Source organism: Brienomyrus brachyistius, chromosome 20 (genome assembly GCF_023856365.1).
Source record: "Brienomyrus brachyistius isolate T26 chromosome 20, BBRACH_0.4, whole genome shotgun sequence".
Lineage (NCBI taxonomy): Eukaryota > Metazoa > Chordata > Actinopteri > Osteoglossiformes > Mormyridae > Brienomyrus > Brienomyrus brachyistius.
Window position 1 is genome coordinate 2,660,244 of NC_064552.1, and position 14,772 is coordinate 2,675,015.

General features: G+C 51.4%; 2 protein-coding genes across 2 annotated transcripts; one reads left to right on the forward strand and one right to left on the reverse strand.

Moving 5' to 3' along the window:
* Positions 1–1,347: 1,347 nt before the first annotated feature.
* Positions 1,348–8,384, reverse strand: twnk (twinkle mtDNA helicase). Its single transcript, XM_048987341.1, has 7 exons — positions 8,284–8,384; positions 8,010–8,096; positions 5,752–7,124; positions 5,086–5,326; positions 4,469–4,576; positions 4,024–4,165; positions 1,348–2,603 (listed from the first exon to the last, which is right to left on the reverse strand). Exons 3-7 carry the CDS (start codon positions 7,091–7,093, stop codon positions 2,274–2,276), a joined length of 2,163 nt encoding a protein of 720 aa, XP_048843298.1. The 5' UTR covers positions 7,094–7,124; positions 8,010–8,096; positions 8,284–8,384; the 3' UTR covers positions 1,348–2,273.
* Positions 8,275–11,519, forward strand: mrpl43 (mitochondrial ribosomal protein L43). Its single transcript, XM_048987342.1, has 3 exons — positions 8,275–8,517; positions 8,895–9,001; positions 10,808–11,519. The coding sequence occupies exons 1-3, from the start codon at positions 8,387–8,389 to the stop codon at positions 11,023–11,025; spliced, it is 456 nt and encodes a 151-aa protein (XP_048843299.1). The 5' UTR covers positions 8,275–8,386; the 3' UTR covers positions 11,026–11,519.
* The last annotated feature ends 3,253 nt before the right edge of the window (positions 11,520–14,772 follow it).

The following is a 14,772-nucleotide window of genomic DNA, read 5'->3' on the forward strand; positions in this document are numbered from 1 at the left end:
ACTCTGCAAGACACTCCAGAGTGACCCAAGGATGCTCCGGCCAAGGTAAACAGGACCACAGACTAAGAGGCGGACTGGAAAGCCCAGGGCAGCTTGCTGCCTCACTAAATAAAAACTGCCGCATCCCAGCTGGATGGGACACGGTTGTGTTTTAAATGAAGGTCTGATGTATCTCCTGAAACTGCGGCGAGTCATGGCCGAGTCTGGCATCTAACCCCATGAAGTCGACACAAACCACAGAGGGACCAGCGCTTGCGCCCTGGGGACCCGTTTAGCCCGAGGGGCGGCGTGTTCCAAACACACTGCCCAGACACTTCGTACCCGGAGTCACGGGAGCCCACGGGCATCAGTAGCCATTCTAACACCCTGCTCATCTCGTCATCCTAGTAAACAAACTGACTTGTAATGGAATTTCTGCCTCTATCCTAGATGTTTACGCCACACAGATGTGAGGCGACGTCTTCCCCAGTGACTTTCTGGGGTCTGTATCTTGTACAATCAAAATCAAACAAGAGAGGTTGTTTTGCCCGACCGGTCGGCTCTGGTCACCCTCGACGGGCCGCATCTGGTCCGGCACTCTGCTTCAGGACCAGAGGAGCACGCTCGGGTGCACTGCTGTTCAACCAGACAGCTCAACTCAAGTCAGTCCGACGCACTCCTGCTGTGAAGATTCACATTCCCGCAAAAATACAAATCTTGGCAGCTCAATTAACTTCTAATCCTTTGTACCACCCATCTTTATGCTCTCACAGGAATGGTACAACCAGAGAAAGCTGTTGTACCACTTTCAAATGCTTATGCCGGGCACCAGTGAGATGGCTTCTTCATAACAAACTCAGATCCAAAAGAGAAGCAGAAGTATCACAAACTGGCCTAAGAATCCTATTGCGGAGCTGCACAGTAGGTGCGATGTACCGAGTGGTGAGGTATGAAAAGTATTTTTCCAACTGACTAGTGGCAGGAAATCAACATGCCCAAGTCTCTCAACAAACATTGTCCAAATCCCTCCTCTCACGTCTCGCTCGGACCACAGGCTCGGAACACGGAATTCCTGAAGTGCTAAATGACCCGTACGAGTAATACCTCTACATGCCCATATACTTGCCATTAATATAATTCCCATAATGCGGGTCAGGAAAACAGATGTTGCCTATTTTTACCAGGGAGCCAGGGGAAGTGATCAGCAACCTTCAGAGGCCCTTCTGGACGGCAAGGCCACTTGCATGTCCTCGCTTTCCAGGGACGGTTTAATCAAAAACTTCATGCACACTAACCTCACCCTCCTTCCTCTGTTATCCTCTAGCGACCCCTTGTGGACGGCACATGGAAAAGCACTTCGCGCAGATGTAAAAATGAACAGCGGCTTTACATTTTTATTAATAATATGCATTACAATTATATCAGGAAAGGTCAGTATAAGATGAGAAATCTGGTTTCACAGTGACTGTTCATAGTAACGACGTCCACTGGACTGGAACAGAATCGCCAGGCATTCCACTGGTAAAGCTTTATGGGCCTAATGGATTTTTCCACTAATCTTAGGCGGCTTCCACAATAAAGCAGCTCTTCATCTGATTCACAGCTGGTTTTCCGCTCCCGCCTGAACAGAGCCACTCTTAAATCATCATCAAACTCACTCTTCAAACGGGTCCCAACTGGCGCGACCTGGTACACGTCCATACCCAATCAGATCGGCATGAAGCCCCGTGAGGCATAAAAGCTGACAATTCAGCTAAACTCCCAATCTGGCAGAATCACAACCTCAAACGGTGACTTCGCGTCATCGAGTCGGCGGTTTTAACATAGGGTCACATGACCTAGGCGTTGGCAGTCAGGTGACATGCTGCAGCCCCACATGGCCTGTTTCGTGTCCACTGAGCTCTTTAGGGCTGCAGAGGTCACAGCTGAAAGCTCGCGTTCCGCCAGTAGGAGTGGTCAGCGACTGCGCGTCTTGATCACCTTGATCACCGCGTCTTCACCACCTTACCTACACCACGTGCTGAAGTGTAAAGGTCCAGCCGTTTCCCCCGAGACTCCAACCACTCGCGGGTCATTTAAAAAAATCTCAGCTCCCTGAGATAATTCTGTCGTCTCGTTTCGGGTCAGAGATGCTAGTCACGGCAGTTCCACTGGGCGGACAATGACGCTCTGCCGCCCCTCGACACCAGCAGGATCACTCGCAGCCTTCGTCTGAAAGCCTGCTGATCAGACAGGAGCAGTGTCACGCCCCACGCCGTCAGCCGGATGGCATTCCTCAATCTCGCCCCATCCTCCTACTCCAAATCCGTCTGGCTCTTCCCGCCCGCTGACCCCTTGCTGGGCTTCGGGGGTTTGGCCGCTTTGGCTGGTTTCTCCGCTTTCTCAGTGGGCCCCGGGGTCTCAGGAGCCTCCGCCGACTCGGGCTTGTCCCCCTTCAGCTTCCGCAGTTTGTTGCGACCCCGGGGCGGCGCCGAGAAGGTCAGGGAGGCCTTGTCGAACTCCAGCGGGAAGAGGCCCACGTCGCCATCGAAGCGGTTCTTCACCACCTGCAGGGATCTCCGGCCGGGGCTGGACACCAGCTTCTTCTCCTGCAGGATCAGCACGTTGTCTGCCTCCTGGCTAGCCTGCAGGGACAGGGGGGTTGGGCACACACCGGTTATCTGCAGTCACAGTACAAAGCGAGGAACCCGGAGGAGCTGCAGGACACGCCGTGCGAGGCCCTTACCTCCGCTTCAGCACCAACGCCCCTCATACAAGAAACCGCATTCTAACCAATCTGCTGGATAGCCAGTTTTCATCGTTCTCTCTCTCTCAACTGTTACTGAGTTAATCAAGAGCTTTAATCCAGATAACGAGCTTGTTAGCTAATGAAGGGACCTCCAAACATACACACAAGCACAATGTGATCTATCCATCCATCCATCTATCAGCTTCCGCTTGTCCGGGGTTCGGGTCGCGGGGGTGGCATCTTCAGGAGCGATACCTAGACCTTCCTCTTCCCAGCTACCTCTACCAGCTCGTCGGGGGGGACGCCGAGGCGTTCCCAGGCCAACCGAGAGATATAATCCTGAGTTTGCCCCGGGGCCTCCTCCCTGTAGGACATGTTCCGATCTCGCCTACTCTCACTGGTGAGCGAGACCCCGGGATACTCCTCCACTTGAGGCAGTACCTCCTCCCTGACCCGAAGAGGGCAATCCACCCGTTTCCGGCTGAGAACCATGGTCTCGGACTTGGAGGTGCTAATCCCCATCCCCGCTGCTTCGCACTCAGCCATGACCCACCCCAGAGCTCGCTGGAGGTTCCCAGCAGATGAACCCAACAGGACGACATCATCCCCAAAAAGCAGCGACACAATCCTGAGGCCACCTAACTGGACACCCTGAACACCCTGACTGCGCCTAGAAGTCCTGTCTATAAATATTACAAACAGGACTGATGACAAAGGACAGCCCTGGCAGAGCCCAACCTGCACTGGGAACACGTCTGACTTATTACCGGCAATGCGGACCTCTGCTCAGTTCATACAGGGACCGAATCGCCCACAATAGTGGACCCCGAACCCCAAAGTCCCGAAGCCCCCCCCACAGGGCACCTCGGGGAACCCTGTCGTAAGCCCTTACCAAGTCCACAAAACACATGTAGACTGGACAGACAAACTCCCAGGCCCCCTCCTGTACCCTCGCAAGGGTATAAAGCTGGTCCAGTGATCTATGAGGATTATAATGCATACGGCAAACATGATCTATATCACATGCAGGCCTGCAGGATTTCAGTTTGCAATACCTTACAAGACCCAGCAACAGAACACCTCAAGAACAAAGTCAGTTGATCAGATTGCAGATTTATTCAGTTAGGCATCAAACAGAAAGCCTAGGGGGGCTGTTCTACAAAGCAAGATTACTCATTTGGGTTAAATTAAGCCAGAAACCATAGGAATACTTCTTATTTAAACTCTAATATAACAATCATGACTTTATGCTTAAATTACCCCGGCTAACTGAGAAATCTCGCTTTGCAGAGCCCCCCCCAGGTGCTGCGGCTGACCTTGGCTGAGCCAAAGATGGACGCTGTCTGAAGCTCCTTGTCGTCTTCCTCTTTCCTGGGGTGGATGATCAGGGTCACATGACAGCTGCTGTTGGTGGCGAATGTCCGGAAGGCCCCGATGATGTGGTCCTGGACGGCAAACCTGCGATCGCAAGTTCAACAGCAGTGAGGGAAGCTGTATGCCATGCTAATGTCACCAGAAAAAAAAATATTTATGGACGAAGGTAGAACAAGGAATTATGGGTAAACATGACTTTCACAAGAAGAACCACAAGAGCTTATTTTTAATAAGGTCTGAGATACACAGGCAGAATGCTGATGCATGTATAAACCACACTGAACAGCCCGTATAACCTTAAACAAATTCGCCCACCATAAACACATTGACCATACCCAGAATGTTATCAGTGGCCTAAGAACTACATGGACGATGTGAGGCCCTTACTTGTCCACTGAGATGTTCTCGTGACCCATCATGAACTGCAGGTTGTCGATGACGACGTGACTGATGTCATACAGGTACACAGCATGGTTCATGGTGTCCAGCACCGTTCTGCCACAGCAGGAGGACACCAACGTTCAGAACATCTAACAGAGAACTGGGGCCACGAATCTCACAGTAAGGTCAATATGGACCGTCAGCCACCACGATACTCCACTTGTCATTGATTACTTTGCTGAATGCCGATTAGACATTGGTTACTGTGTAGTGACTGACAGAGCAGTGTCATCCACCTACCATATGTTCTAAAGCCCCTTTTCTTCCTATAGTCACAATGCAGCATGTAATAAAGGAAGAATCCCAGAGTCCATATTTTGCAGTCAAAGCCGTTAAACAGGAATTATGGTTATCAGTGTCGAAGGCAAGGCCGCAAGATATCTGGAAATTAAATTGTGTGCATGAGGAGGGAGATTTCATTGCACTCAGGGATTAAATGATCCGCCCACAGGGAGTCATTGGTTGCCAGACCTCAAATCCCTGGTGAGTAATTGTTTGACATCTTACTGCTGATAGCATTCTGCTGCGTCGGGGGGGGGGGGGGGGGGGGGGGCAGAGCTTACTTAATGTTCTGCTGCCCATGGAAGGTCATGAAGTAGAGAGGAAGGTCCTCAAACTTGTCGGCCCAGGCGTCGTACTCCTGCAGGCTGTCCTCCAGCCTCTGCCGGGCGAACTGCTTCAGCATGATCTTGGCGAGACGTACGTTGTTGATCTCAAAGCTGCCCCACAGCGTGCTGACGCCCTGCATGCACAGGTCCAGCGCGCACTCGCTGATGAATGTGGTCTTTCCGCTGCCCGTGGGGCCTGCGGAGAAAGACAGGGTGGGTGGGACACATTATCCTGAACTGCCCAGCTCTCAGGAGGAGAAAACGATCTAAACGTGTTAGTTGGATTTTCTTAGCGATTTAACAGATGAGGACAGTTAAATAGCAAAATTAAGGCGCGATATAAAATAAACTGATTGATTGATTGAAAAATGCACTGATCCTATTGATTTCTGCATATACCTTCAAAAAAGAGAGAGCAAAATCGATCGGGTCTATTATTCTACATTCATTTCACGTCCTATGAAAGCATTAAAAAAGGATTTGGTCCCACAGAAAAAACTGCCCAAGTCTATTCTAGAGCCTTGAACCACCAGATAGACTAAACCCTGGACAAGATGGCTGCCTGCTAGAAGACACATGAGAAATCAGTCCGTTAATGATGGAAGACTGGCAGAGCCGTACCCGTGAAGACAGTGAGCTCGCCCTTGCGGTGACCCTTCAGGATCTTGTTGAGCTCAGGGAAGCGGGCCCACTTGACGCCAGAGACCTGCTCGACGTTAGCCAGCTCGCCGTAGACGTCGTCGCGGAGCTGCCTGAACGAGACGATGGACTTGTGCAGGGCAGGGATGGCCGAGCGCAGGATGCGGCCCAGGTTGCGGCCGGAGGTGAGCGCATCGGCGGGGCGGGGCTGCTGCTCACCAGGCCGCACCAGCCAGCAGCGCCGCAGCCCCAGCTTGCGGGAAAAGTGCTTGGAGGCCTCCCAGGCGCGCATGTCGCCGCCCAGCCACAGGGTGATGCGCTTGAACTGCTCCAGGTAGGGCAGCAGCACGGGTGGAAGGTTGGCGACGCCACGTGGCAGAGCCAGGCAAGGCAGCCCCGTGGCCTGGTTAACAGCCAGGGCGTCCACCTCACTGCCTGTGAGCACCACCTCCGCGTCCTTGCGGCCAACCAGCGGCAGGCCGAACAGGTTGAAGTAGGCGGCCGGCCGAGGGATGGTGATGTCGTGGTAGGTCACGCCCCCACTGGCCTCACTGCAAGCAGACAGCAGTTTCACTCCCCGGAGAGTGCCGTCCCGTGGGCTGAACCAGGGGAACACAAGGCTGCGTGTGGGCCGCAGCAAGCGCACACCGAAGCGCTTCAGCGTGGCATTGGAGACGCGGTCAATTGCAAACATGGTCTTCATCAGCTTGGCCTCCTCCTCGGGGAGATCGGACAGTGGCAGGGCAGTGGAGTAGATGCGGCGTGCTTCGCCAAGCTGCGTCTCCCTTTCCTCCTGCTCCTCCGGGCTCTCCGGATACCCCAGCAGCACATCAGGGCTGAGGGAGGTGCAGCCCTCCCTGTGCATCACCTCCACACAGTCCTGCAGGTCCTCCCAGCTGCCTTCCACCAGCGTGTCCATGCACAGGAAGCGGCCCGTCGTCTTGTCGATGAAAAGGGTGAAGGCTTCCCGCTCACTGACTGCCGCATCCGCCCGAAAGAAGGTGGGGGAGTGCAGGCAGCTGTATCCATCCCGGAACAGGATCTCCCGTGAGCGCAGGTACTGCTTAATATCTGTCACCGTGATTGGCGTCTCGGGGAAGTCCAGTGAAGACTTGGCGTTCTTCTTGAAAGTCCTGCAGAGCTCCAGCAGTCCCGGGAAGTGGGTCCAGGGTGAACCGGCATGGGCAGTCCACAGGGAGGCGAGCCGTGCGGGCCCACATCTCACAGGTGGGGAGCTGTAACGATGGAGAAGCGGCCCCCCAGAGCAGAGGCTGGCCTGCCTGAGATGCGCAGCATGCTTGAGGAGAGAGCTGAACCTCCACATCTCCTCCAAGCAATCATCAGGTTTCTCACATCTGCAAGTTAGCAGGACACCATCAGATCCAGTGCTAAGCTATGGACACCCATAATGTTTAGCATGGTACTTACAGTACAGATGATAATATTGAGGCTAAAGATTCACACTTGTTAAGGCTGTAAGTTCTAAACCTACAAACACAGTGTTGTTACGCTAAGCATTCATTGTACATCACCTAAAACTTATTTACAGAGACATGCATGTCTAGAAATGCAGGCGACAATTAATGTGTCTGTTAATAAATGTTACTAAATCGCATCAGAATGGCACCGCATGGGCAAAAGAAGCGCTTTTCTTACTCCTGTTCTGTTCAAATAAATGTGCAGAATAGGGAGGAGCCTTTTGCTGATTTGTTGTCGTGGGATAATAATCGCCCTGATTGGCTAGAAAAGGCGCGGAGAAGCGGAAGAGGAGGAACACTGATGAGCTGTGTGCTTGTGACGGATTAATAAAATTCCGCTATGTCGCCCATATATCCACTATGAATAATCCCCAGAAATCACAGTCTAGAATGGTCATAGTCGTGATAGAAATATTGCATTTAAGATAAATATGTATTTGAAATACCGCTTTTAATGCTTTTTAATAAACACTGTACGAGTACTTATCTGAATATATCTATTGTATTACAAATAGTACAGCACAGAACAATGTGACATATTTATTTTACATCGCGGGTTATGTGCTGAAACCATGTAACAGTACGTTACAGTGTGCCATGTAACAGTACGTTAGATTACATTCGCCCTCTCCTTTCTACGGCCAAATAAAATGAAGAGCAGGATAACAAAATGAACAACATTCCATTGCTATTATGGAAACGTATGAATACTAAACCTTTACATTTAAACGCATTTAACGACGACAATCAACTTATCTTCACCTTGCTTCTAGTTCTCATGTGCTTTCCACGGATCCATGGCTGTCCTCACACCAAAATAGGTCCGTGTGGCACTGAGCGACGAGGACACTGAGGATTTTTGGAAGGAAAGAAATTATATTAAATTTATTGCTTTATACATGGTATATTATTAGCTTTTAATTAGTTGTAATATATATGTATGGACAATTTAATATATTAAGGCAGAATATAAAAAACAGTAAAGGCCGGTGATAATGCACCCGTGTTTCCAGTAGGAAGGTACCCGGTGGCGTACCGGCCTGCGCGTCCGCGTCCCTCACGCTGCCCTCTATCAGATCGTCTTCCGTGATGGTGGTCGTTGCACCGGCTCGTATGTAACATTTTACTGCCCTTCTGCCATGACAGCCAGGGGAACCTCGAGTCGCTTCCTTAGAAGTGTGCTGCAAAACGGCGTGGGCCGATACGTCTGCCAGCTTAAGAGGGTCTCGCTCATCTTTTCCAAGAACGGACAGGGATCCCTTGGAGCCAGGTTTGCAGTCAGTTTACTCTAGCGCTACTGGGAACGGAAATCGAAGTACGGCATTAGCATGGTCTATGATCCATCCTACACTCGTTAGAAATGTAAAGCCATAACGAGGCCACGTCCATCATATCTACTTTTTAGGGCTAATTTTACTAATCTAATAATGGCTCGTTAGCCAGGTTTAGCGTTGCGTTTCTTTCAGCTTCCATTGAAAATGTAACTGATTTATTTAGTTTTTACATGCAGATTATTTCTCTTGAGAAAACAAGATATAAAGATAAATGAATTCAGGGATCCACTTTATATTATAAATCGCATTATTGTTTTCTACCAAGTGATTGGACTTGATTTTAACTGAGCTTCTGCTGACGTGCTTATTTCAGAGAGTTTATTGAGGATGGCGTGGTGGATTTCGCCAGGAAAAATCCCGGAGTCGTGGTCTATGTGTCCCCCCAGCCCGTCCAAGTAGCCAAGATTGTGGCAGAATACCGTGAGTGTGAAAAGGACACCGACACAGAGCCGCTGCCTACGGCGCTCCTCCGGATTGTTCACGTTTTCTTTCCCCCAACGTCCTTCGGTAGAGGGCGCTCATCACACACAGTTGCTACATTTCAATATTTCACTAATGAAAGTCTATCTGGTCCATTTAAACTTTTTTTTGGCTGCATTCTAACATTTGGCAAATGCTGATACCTGCTTAGAAATTAAGAAAGCAGTAAATAAATTATCTGCGGTAAATAGATTCTTGTTTACTGGGTTTGACTCAGTGCTCTGTTGATTATCGGGTTTGACATTTTGCTGATGGTTTTTGGATGAGGACTTATGTCATACATACTTATGTCTCCCTCGTTCAGAAGACCAACGCTGAGCAGCTGGTCCCCCCTATGGCAGCTCTTCTGGCTGTACTCTCAGTCCTGAGTTAAGATTTTACCCTTAACCAGAGTGAAATATAAGCACAATGGCCTGCATCATGGAGGAAAGAACCTGCAGCTTCGTGTCTGTCTCAGCGGCCAGGCTGCGCTTTACTGGCTGATCTGCCAGAACTGCTGTGCAGAACGTTGTCTTGCACCCGTGGGTGAATGTGAAAGTCTAGTGGAGTGGTGGTGTTGGGAACTGGGCTATTACTTCCGTCAGTGTCTCTCAGGACATGAACACAGCTGTTCCGGGAGCTGATGATAAGCCGAGAGAGAGAGAGAATGGCCCATATTTGAATGGTTGACTGTACACGCTAAATATGTTTAAGGCTTTGTTGCGTGTGTTGTTTTGTTTTGCGGCTGTAATCTGGCCTTTCCTCCCACTCCTTTCTTTAACTGAATGGTTTTGTGTTACAGTGGGACCACTTGTTTGTTTAGATAATTATAACTGTAGGTGTGGTGCTTCACCTTCCAGATGAACGCTTGTAGCGCCTCGGAAACGACTACGTGTCGATATCTGTTTGCGCACCAGGAAGGCGGCTTTGTTTTCCTCCGAGGAATTCATTCGGGTGAAACCTCACACCTCCACCTGAACTGGTGAGACGGCTCCCAAATCTCCGCCTCCCATTCTGAGGCTGGACACCCACCGCCATCACATGCTTTGCCGCTTCCCTGGTTTTGCTTGAAGAAAACCCAACGTAGAGTGACTTTGTGTTTTCTTGGAGGAGTCTGTCCTGCCGAAGGCATGGAAGGTCGCAGCACCTCTGAATTCCATGGCTCCAGTATAGAATGGCCTCTTCGCTCAGCAACTGTCCTCCAGCACTGACCTGTTCCAACCTTAAATAAATAATATGGTTTCATGTGCACCAAACGACATTCGCTCTGACGCATGAGTAGCATTTCTCATTCACACGCCCAGCACTAAATCCTTCCCTCGCTAAGTCTCTCCCTCTGTCCTGAGAGACATTTTCTGTTGACCCAATTCATTGCGGCCGTGTTAAAAAAGGCTCGTTGCTGACGATGACCTCGATGTTTCTTATGTTAGATCAGAGGATCTGATGTCCCGTTTGAGGCCGGCTTGCCTGGTCCAGCTCCTCCTGGGATGCTCCCCGTGAGGTTTTATTTAGCGCCTGAAACACTCAAGGAGGATGACTGGCCAAGTAGTTAGTTCAGCGAAGGAATTTGGGGCCTCGGTTGGGCTAAACTCGGTTCACCCTGAGGCCCCCGGGAAGGGGAGGGGGGCTCTGAGCTGCATCACGTCGCATAGCGGCCAGCGGTGTGGACCTGTACAGACACGCCGCGTGTTTGTCCTCGTAGCCCTTGCGAAAGCCGTACCCAGAGAAAACAAAATGGCCGAGCGTCCTTTTGTTTTTGTTTCGCAGTGAATGGCAGCGTGAGGGAGGAGACCGTCAACAAGAAGACGACCCAGGAGATTGGGGAGATACTGGGGCAGCTGGCCAACCAGTCGGGCCTGGACATCATCCGCATCCGCAAGCCCTTCCACACGGACAGCCCCAGCATCCAGGGCCAGTGGCACCCCTTTGTCAACCGGCCGTCCACCCTGGGCATGATCCGGCCTCAGGACAGGCAGCCCGAATGAGACCGAGGGGCGCTCTGCCCTGGGGGAGTCGGCGACAGCTCTGCCGGTGCATCGCAGGTCCGGAGAAGTACTGTGAAATGTTGCGGGGGTCGGTCAATATTTTGTCATGTGACAGTCCAAGCATCGACGGCGCCACCTCGGGTTCGAGGTCGTTTGGAGAGTTGCGGACCGTATCTGTTGGGCCTGGAGAGTCAGACACAAAGTGGCAGGTTCCCAGCTTTCCTTGTTTCTCCCCCCCCCCCCCCCACCTTTGAGGCGTTCCACCCGTCCGTCATGCTGAAATAAATTGTTTCCTGACCTCCTGAATGATCCATTAACGTGTTTGTGGCTCGTATTCTGGCCCTGAAGGTGAGGTCGCCAGCTTGGTGCTGGAGGCCCGTAACAGGTGCTTGTACCGGCTCTGTAGATCGGTCTGGAGACCTTTTCATCTCTGTTTGATGTTAAGTCGAGTTGGAAAATGGCCAATGTGCATTAAACACCCACCCTGGTTTTTATATAGGCTTTTACACTTAACTGGGACAGAGTGTCTCCCATTGTAGTGAATTAGCCCCCAGTTAGAGCGGTTTATTTGTTTTATGTTGTGCTGTGATGGGTTTGATAATTGATTTTCTTGCACGTGTGTGTAACTGGCGACGAGACGCTGACATTCTGCTCCCCCACCCCCCCCAGAGGGGGGTGCAGCACGAGCTGACATGCTGATCGACTGGTGCTTGGGGAGGCTGGAAATTCAGGTTGCAGGGACGCGCTGGCGTGCAAGACCTCGCTCGTGCCTCCTCGCTCGAGTGCTCCTGGAATGTGGCCGACGTGCACCCCTGCCCTGATCGCATCACCGATCGAGCCCTGTGACTCGCGTAAACATGCTGGCTTGCTGTTCCTGCGTGTGATGGGGAGGGCCATCCCAGCTCCTGCGGGCCCTCCCCAGCCACCGGCTGCCCACTTTATTCGGTCGGACTCCCTTCGTGGCCAAGCTGCATTGTATTATGGGAGGTTTTCCTGCAGTTCCAACCGCGTGTCGCAAAGGCTTGCCCACCTCATTTTAAAAAGGCACATTTAGATTTAAAAAAAAAAATGGAATGAATAGTCCTTGTTGCTGAGCAACAGCGGCTGAGCTCTGGTCAATGCTATAGTCTGGCCTTGGTGCATTGGCGGGGGGGGTCCTGTTCCTGTCAGTGCCCTTCAGACGCTTCCTGGGTAACAGGATTTAGGATGTGTGAGTGCGTCACAGGAGCTCCGGTGCCTGACGGGGTGCTTGGCTAGGGCTGGGGGGAGCTGTGGGTGCTGTCCTTCGTCAAACAGACTCGCCCCAAATGAAGATGGAGGACAGGAAAGGGACTGAGCCGTCACTGGGGTCACGCCGAGGTCAGCTCTCCAAGCACGTGTCTCCTGTGAGAATGCGGGCTGAGCCGGGTTCCTGCTCTCCTCTGAAGGCTGATTTTTGGGAATGGAGAGCGAGGGACCGGATGCACGGACTGGAAAGGCTCTGAAGCCACGTTCCTTACACAGTGCAGCGGAACTGGGCTCCGTGCATCAAATCGCCTCCCGCCACTGGTGCTGAAATACAGCTTTTGCCTGGAGGGTTAGAAATAATTGGCAAGGCGGAACACTGACAGCAGCAGTGTGGGCTACTACAACATCACAGGCCTGAGAGCAAGTCCCCGAAGCTGACACCAGGGGGCACTGTGGGACCCAATTAATCGAGTAGATGTCCAAGGCAGAGCTGGTCGTGAAGCCCTCCTGCATTCTGGTGGGGACCCAAGATCCTCACACGAAGGGCTCACTGTATACACTTAACTGCACTCTGTGCCCCCCCCCCTCAGAAGGTGCTAGTCACTGTTTGCAGTACCTCTTCACTGTCGGCATGTTTGGGGGTGCTTTCTCCACGCTGACTCCAGGGGCGAAAAAACCGTCTGTCGTAGGACCGGATCAGTCAATCCAGACCGTGGGGGTGTCGTGACCACATGGGAACCGGGCACCGATCACGCGAGAGAAGACAAAGCCTCTGGTGCCCTCAAAGAGAAACCATCAACAGATAGGGTTCCGTCCGGGTCTGGCTCTCGGGTCAGATGGCAGCGGGGAAGGATGGGGGTTCATTAAACTGCAGTGGTAGACGTCGCCCCACTTAATGAAATGAGGCAGTTTAACAGAAGGCATCACAAGGTACTTTACCACAAACAACATGGTACAAGTCGTTCATAATCTTTTTTTTTTTTTTTTACTTGAAAACATTTACACATTTGAGGGCGTGTTTCTCCTCACAGGGGAGCCATATTGGAACACCACAGCCCTATTAGGAAAAGCCAAAACGCCTCAGGATGTTTATAAAATACGCAGACAATTAGTCCAAATGAGAAAGAAGTTACTAGAAAGATCAAAGGTGTAAATAAAGGCCCTGGAGGACTCTAATACTGTCAGCACATGTAACTCCAATCCCCACCCAAAAAAAACACTAAGCCCCTCCCCATCTTCTGCTGCATACCTCGCTCTCACACGTCCTTTGCTGACCTCGTGTTTATTGACACTGATGATTGATGGGAGACCAGCTGACCAGAGCGATGCCGTGATGTGGGAGAGTTACTAGCTTAGCACAAAATGATGCGGAGGTGGGGCATACAGGGGCGGGGGCAGGCACTTATTATAACCTCATCTGAACTTACAGCCTTATTTTCCAGGGTTTATTTTGAAGGTTTAGGATCAGGACTGGTGCGTTTGCAAAGGCTCCTGCAGCACCCTGATATGGGCAGCAGCGGGTCTTCACGATCGTGATGTTAGCAGAACCCTCGCCCGCCTGTGGTGAGGGCACCAGCAGGGGATCGGACCATCCTGGCAGGATCTGACCTTCGGTAAACAGGCACCGCAGCTGGCAGGACAGACCCTGCAGCTGGTGCCGCGCCAAGACCGTTTACACGCTGCGTGTCGGCCAGACCCGACAGAGAGATGTCCTCTGTGGACGAGCCAAACGCAGAGGGGACAGAGACAGCCAAAAGGGACCCGGTCACCCGCAGGGTCGCGGACGGCCGTGCCATCTCTGGCTTACAGGGAAGCTCGTGTCACAAAAATCAGCAACGTTCCGGGTTATTTTTTCAGTGTTAACTTTTTTAGTACAGGCAATCACCAGGTTACGAACGAGATCCGTGCCTGAAGTGTCTTTAAGTCGAATTTGTAGGTAAGTCAGATAAAGAAATGCGATACATAATAATACAGTAAAAATAAAAGTAAATACGTTCCTGTACCAGGAGGCGAGAAGCTGCTGAAGCCGAGCGGGGGGAGGAGCGTCACAAAGCAGTACATTTAACCCAAGTTTTTTTATATAACCGGTTTTACGGCCGTCCGTTTTTAAGTACGAGTTGTCCACCAGTTGGATGTTCTTAACTCACGGACTGCCTAGATATTTACTGGAGCAGTTCACTAACCGCAGCGCCACCTGGCGTTCTGTTATGGGTACTGGATAGTTGTGTTGTGATAGCTGGATATCTGACAGCACGGGGAGATGTGTAGTAGAGCACTTCTGCACTTTTTCCAACACACACACACGCACTTTCATTAGCCGGAGGATCTGATTTGTATGATAATTCATCCTGTGGAGACAGCGCCCCCTATGGGTGCACTGTATGTGAGGTGCGTGCACATTGAACCTGCATGAGGAGTTGGAGATCATGCATGTAAGACCCACTAACACAGCTTAGCATGACGTGTCTGGCCCCCTACTGATCTGCCCAAAAATGAGCCCCTCTGTGGACCCCCCCCCCC